At 41.8% G+C, this 6,197-nt stretch overlaps 2 protein-coding genes across 6 annotated transcripts in view; one reads left to right on the top strand and one right to left on the bottom strand.

Annotated features, from left to right (window-relative positions):
- CPNE8 (copine 8) overlaps window positions 1-1,884 on the bottom strand; it is a 239,321-nt gene extending 237,437 nt beyond the window's left edge. For 2 of the 4 annotated variants that reach the window (XM_077953182.1, XM_077953181.1), the window contains exon 1: window positions 251-405. In XM_077953182.1, the coding sequence (XP_077809308.1) occupies window positions 251-348 (98 nt within the window). In that variant the 5' untranslated portion in view covers window positions 349-405. Of the gene's footprint in view, window positions 1-250; window positions 406-954; window positions 1,044-1,752 lie in introns of those variants that run through there. The other 2 variants (XM_077953184.1, XM_077953185.1) reach the window with 2 other exon arrangements.
- On the top strand, window positions 405-4,329 carry LOC114670824 (uncharacterized). Of its 2 annotated transcripts, none has more exons than XM_077953186.1 (2): window positions 405-837; window positions 4,047-4,329. In XM_077953186.1, the coding sequence occupies exons 1-2, from the start codon at window positions 481-483 to the stop codon at window positions 4,131-4,133; spliced, it is 444 nt and encodes a 147-aa protein (XP_077809312.1). In that variant the 5' UTR covers window positions 405-480; the 3' UTR covers window positions 4,134-4,329. The 2 variants fall into 2 exon arrangements, 1 of the variants encoding a protein (XP_077809312.1); XR_013400665.1 differs by having other exon boundaries at window positions 543-1,504.
- Window positions 4,330-6,197: the final 1,868 nt, after the last annotated feature.

Below are 6,197 nucleotides of genomic sequence, written 5' to 3' on the forward strand. Positions count from 1 at the left end.
CAGCCAACTTTTACAGCGTTTCCCAGAAAGAAAATAAAAAGTCCCAGTCCCGGAGCCCACCACTCGCTTCTAATTCCCACTCCCCTGTGTCACCTGACCCAGGATAACTCCAGCCCCACTGCTGAGATATTTCCCACTCATGGGGCAACTTCTCGCCCGCGCAAAGCCTCGTGGTACCCCGAGCGCTCTCCAAGTGCTACCAACCCCGCAGATAGGAGAGCAGGAGGGAGGCGAAGGGCTGCGTCCTCACCTGCAGGACACGGACACCTCCACTCGCGTGGCCGGGATGGCAGCGCTCAGCTGGTTCAAGTCCCCGATGCCCGCAGTGCTGGTGTAGCGGCTGTCCATATTGGGAGGAGGCGCCTTGCACTTGTCCGGCGCTCACAACCAGAGCTCGGGAGGACTGAGGGCTAGCTCCCGTCAGGCTGGGATGGGGGTTGAGGGTGGAGGCAGAAGAAGGAGGCGGAGGCAGCGCGCAGGATGGGGGAGGGAAGGGCGGAGGCGGACTTCCGCGCAGAGCCAGGAGGGAACCACGAGCCAGTACTGGGTGAAACTGACGCTGCCGGGGAAGTGGCGCGCGGGGCTCCCGGCTTCCCAGCCCCCTTCCGGCAGGCAGGAGCCCAGGCGGCGGACACACTCCGTGATCCCCTTCTGGCTGGAGGGGTCAGGCTTGGTGGACCCAGCAAGCAGCCTGATGGAGTAGGGGGCACCAGACGCAGACCCGTACCGTCCAGGACTGCAAGCCCTCGCCGGCTCTGCGAGCTTTTAGGTTTCGTCTCTACCTCTGCACACCCACACTCGCCTCCTGGGCCGCGACAGCTTCCTCCTGTCAATCAGGTGTGGACGGGAATGTCTCGAAGTTTCCTCGCCTGAGTTGAAAGCTGGAGGTGGGGGTACCTCTGCCGGTTCCTAACTGCCCCGTTATAAGCCCCCCCCCCCACAATTGGTTCTCACCTCGCCCTCGGAGCTCATGGGAGATCCCTCCGTCCCTCCTACTGTGCCCTCAGGCAGATGAGTCTGGTCCTAGCTTCTGGACTGCCCACCGTCGGCCACTTAAGAGTTGGGGACGGTGGGGCATTGTGACGCTCTCCAAACCTTGCAACGCGGTGGCAAAGTGGCCGATCAATATATGGGACAGGTGGGGGCGGGGGGCGGACTCTAAGGAGGAAAGAACAATACTACTTGGGATTTAAGGGAACAATCTGGATTGTGTCTCCCCTTGGTTTTTTGGAGCTTAGAGGTCTAACGGCGACAATCCTCCTACAATAAGGGTTCTTCTGGGTCCCTCGTTTCCAAAGGCATGAAAATTCTGACCTGAAAATGGGGACAGGGGGTGGGTGTCACAACCATATAACGCAGCTCCTTCACCCGACTCCCACCCGCAAGACCTGAGACCTGACGGATTAAAGCAGAGAGGAGTCAGAGTGAGCGCTGCGTTGAGGAAACTGCATTCCAGGGCAGTAAGACTGGTGCCAAGATGCAGTCGCGGCAAAAGCATCCAGAGGTAGATGCGGCGCCCCTCCGTTGCAGAGACCTTTATTCCCCGCGCCTTCAGTCCTGCCTCACCCGAGCGCCTGCGGGTCCCGGGCGCCCGCCACCAGGCGGCGAGGGAGAACAGGACGCGGCGCAGCTGGAAGGCGAAGGATGGAGAGGGGGCGGGTGTCCGCCCGCCAGATTCAGCGCTGCAAGCATGGAGTTTCCAGCTGGTTGGGCTAAGTCTGGGAGGAGCAGTTTTTGCGGTGGAGGACTTACCTTGAGTTGTAACATTTTAATCCACTTGTAGCCCCTGCCTAGAGAATCTGTAGAGGCGGGTGAGAGTGTGTAGGTGCAGTCTCGCTGCTTCCCCTGCCGAGTGTACTTCCCCTGTTTCTATTTGGTTTCCTTTCCTGATTTCCCCACCCACCGCTTTTTCTTTTTCTTTTTTTTCTTCCTCTTGTCCTATTACAAATTAAACTGTACTTTACTGCGATTTGGAAATGCCCTAAAACTCCAGGCATTTCTATTATGCTGCTCAAAATTAATTTGGCATAGAAATCTAGATTTTTTGTTTAAGCTCACCAGATTTTTTACTTTACAGGAGCCTACTGAAGAAATGAAAGTTGAGAACTTTAGTAGTCAACATGTGGGATACTTACTTCTAATTTGTTTCCACTTTAGTGAGATATAACTGATATATAATGAACTGCACATAAAGTGCGTCCCTCATTTGATAAATGTTGACTCATGTATCTCTCCGTGCAGCCATCACCAAAATCAAAATAATGAATCATTCCATCACCCCAAAAATTTTCTTATGTACCTCCTTTCATCACTGAAACAACCCTCTAAGCAACCTCTGATCTTTATGTCACTATAGATGAGTTTGCATTTTTAAAAATTGTGTATGTGGAATCATAAAGCAGGTAGTATTTTTGGTCTGGCTTCTTCTACTAAGCAAAATTCTTTTGAGATTCATCTATGTTAGCATCAATAGTTCATTCTATTTTTTTTAACTGAATAGTATTTCGTTGTATATATGCGCTATAAATTGTCCATTCACCTGTTGATGGACATTTTGGTTGTTCGAACTTTGGGCAATTACAAATAAAACTGATATGAACATATATGTACAACTCTTTCTGTGGACATATGTTTACATTACTTCTGAGTAAGTACCTAGGAGTGGAATAGCTGGATCATATGGAATGTGTATGTTTAACTTTTTAAGAAACTATTAAGGCCAGGTACGGTGGCTCATGCCTGCAATCCCAGCACTTTGGGAGGCCAAGGTGGGCGGATCACGAGGTTAAGAAATCGAGACCATCCTGGCCAACATGGTGAAGCCCCATCTCTACTAAAAATACAAAAATTAGCTGGGCATGGTGGCACGTGCCTGCAGTCCCAGCTACTCGGAGGCTGAGGCAGGAGAATCTCTTGAACCCAGGAGGCAGAGGTTGCAGTGACCTCAGATCACACCATTGCACTCCAGCTTAGCAACAGAGCGAGACTCCGTCTCAAAAAGAAAAAGAAAAAGAGACTATTAAACTTTTTTTCAAAATAGTTTTACTACTTTTCTTTCCCACAACAGTATATGAGAGATCTGGTTGCACACATCCTTGCCGACATTTATTATGGTCTTTTAAATTTTAGCTTATCTAACAGATGTGTAGTAATATCTCATGTGGCTTAATGACTAATGATGTTGAACGTATTTTCCTATGTCTTTTTGCTATATGTATATGTATCTTCTTTGGTGAAGTGTCGTCATATATTTTACTTGTTTTTTATTAGATTTTGGTTTCCTTATTTGTGAGTTTTGAAAATTCTTTATTCTGTATCCAAGACCTTTATCACATGTGGTTTACAAAATATTTTCTGACAGTCTGTAGCTTGTGTTTTCATTCTCTTAACTGTTATCAAAGAGAAAAAGTTTCTAATTTTGATGAATCTAGTTCTTCAGCTTTATCTATTATAAATCAAAATATTGATGTCAAAACTGAGAAATATTTGTCTAATGTGAGATCACAAAAATTATCATCTTCTATACTTTCCCCTAGAAATTTCATAGTTTTAGGTTTTACATTTATCTCTATAATTTATTTTGATTTTTCTAATCAAAGTTCTTATTTTTACACATTGTCATCAGATTTTTCCAGCACCATTTGTTGAAAATACTACCATTTTTCATTGAAAAGTCTTTGCATCCTTTGCCAAAAATTAACATATATCTATGAGTCAATTTTTTAGACTCTATCCTATTCCATTGACCTATTTGTATTTCTTTAAACCAATGCCACAGAGTCTTGATTACTGTAGCTTTAAAATAATTCTTAAAGTCAGGTAGTATAACTTTTCCAACTTTGATCCTCTTCAAAATTAGTTTTTCATTTTTAATCCTTCTCATTTTCATACAAATTTTAGAATCAGCTAGACAAGGTCCACAAAAAGTCTTGTTGAGATTTTCACTGGGGTTGCATTGATTCTGTCAACAAATTAGAGAATAATTGACATTTGGTCCAAATTAATCTTCTGATCTATGAATATTATATATCTTTCCATTTATTTAGGTCTTCCGTAATATCTGTCAGCAGTGGACTCGTGTGCTTAAGGAGAGAGAGATTTGGAAAATACAGACAGAGAACAAGGCCATGTGAAGACAGAGGCAGAGACTGAAGTTGTGCCACCAAAGGCAAAGAATATCAAGTATCGTCAGTAACCCCAGGAAGCTAGAAGAGGCCAGGAAAGATTTTTCTTAGAGACCTTGGAAGGAGCCTGACCCTGGAACACCCTGAATTTAGACTTCTGGCCCCCCAAAACTGTGAAAGAATAAATTTCTGTTGTTTTAAGCAATTCAGTTTGCAGTAATTCATTACAGCAGCCCTAGGAAAAGTAATACATATCGATAACATTTATTATTTCCATTTTACTGACTCTTTCAAGTTCTGTGCTTATAAATTCGTCATAGTGAAGTAAGCTTTAAATAAAACTTTGAAAGTATATTCAAATTCTGTTGCTATAGTTAGCACAATACGGAAAGGGATATAATTTTTAAAAATAAAATTTAATAAAATATAAATTATGACATGTCTAAACTTTTATTTTGGAGATTTTATAATAAAAAGTTTATATTTGTTAAAATTCATTTAAATAATATAAAGCCCTTGGAATATGCTAAAAATCAAAGATAAGTTACATTTACTACAACATAATAAGCCATCATTCACTGAATCAGTGATTTAGCAAACATTAATTCAATGTCTGCTATGCACTAGGCACTGTACTAGATATAAGAGCTAAAGCTCCTTCTGGCACTTATAGACCAAGTAAAAATTAGCAAGGAGATACATTATTTGGTAAAGTTTATACTGACTGAATCATCGAGCTCTGTTTTTTAAATAGTTTCAACTTTTATTTTAGATCTCTGAGGTACATGTATAGGTTTGTTAAAGAGATAGATTTTGTGATGCTGAGGTTCAGGATGCAAATGATCCTGTTGCCCAGATAGTGAGCATAGTTACCAAAAGTTAGTTTTTCATCCTTTGCCTCCATCCTTCCCACCCCCCTCTATTAGTCCCCAGTGTCTGTTTTTGCCATCTTTATGTCCGTGAGCACCCAAAGTTTAGTTCTCACATATAAGTAAGAATGTGCAGTATTTGGTTTTCTGTTCCTGAATTAATTTTCTTAGAATAACGGCCTCTAGCTGCATCTGTGTTACAAAGAACATGATTTTGTTCATTTTTATGGCTGCCTAGTATTTCAATGGTGTATACGTACTATATTTTCCTTATCCAATCCACTGTTGACAGGCGCCTACATTAATTCCATATCTTGGTTATTGTGAATCAAGGAGTTCTTTTCATTTCTGAGATTTTTATTATTTCACAAGATTAGAGAAGACTTCAATTTGTAAATTAAATGATTATTAAACATTATTTTCAGAAGGACTTATTTACAAAATAGCTTCATTAAGGAGAGGATAATGAGAAAAACATATGAAGAGAAAGACCAAACAAACAAGAAAAAAAAAAAAAAAACAACCACTGTTGAGGTTCCAATGAAAGCAACAAAACAGAAAGAAAGGAACATACTTTTTGAAGCATGTCCCTGAAACAGTGTATACTTATAATATAAGGATAAAATGTATTTACCTTGCCTGGCAAGTGATGTATCAGCTCACATATAAATCCAAAACAAATTGGACTGAGTATTTCTTCAGGGTATAGCATCATCATGGGACATTTGTTCTATTGGCTCCAACAACTATCCTAGCCAAAGATAAGTCAGAAATACCAGCATTGCCGTATGCTCACCTTTAAAATACCTTCAGGAAATTGAAGAAAATATATAGTTCTCTACCCTCTGTGGATAGCTTTATAATTACTTTAACTACTAGACCTGCTCTATGAAATCACAGCTTAAAATAAAATAAACCTATATCACAGCAAAAACGGGCTAATTGTTCAATTTGGGGGAGTGGCAGATGAGGGAAAACATTGTGATGAGTGGCCAAAACATGTTTTCTGAGTACCTGCCTTCTCTCTGGATCAGATAACCACCTGGTTTTAAACCATACAAAGTGGATCAAGTCTGTAAACAATTCAATCATTTCAAACATTAAAATTGTCAATATCACTAACACTTTTTGCTTAAAGTTACCTTTGTGACCAAGTAAGATCAATGTCTCACCAACCTCATCAATTACCACCTTGCCAATCGCT

The sequence above is a fragment of the Macaca mulatta genome, chromosome 11 (genome assembly GCF_049350105.2).
Source record: "Macaca mulatta isolate MMU2019108-1 chromosome 11, T2T-MMU8v2.0, whole genome shotgun sequence".
Lineage (NCBI taxonomy): Eukaryota > Metazoa > Chordata > Mammalia > Primates > Cercopithecidae > Macaca > Macaca mulatta.

Bases quoted from the DNA above. Each gene is read 5' to 3' on its own strand.
- LOC114670824 (XM_077953186.1), top strand. From the start codon at position 481: ATGGGGGAGGGAAGGGCGGAGGCGGACTTCCGCGCAGAGCCAGGAGGG. The intron at 838-4,046 runs GTGTGGACGGGA...CCATTTATTTAG, and splicing joins AGCTTCCTCCTGTCAATCAG to GTCTTCCGTAATATCTGTCA.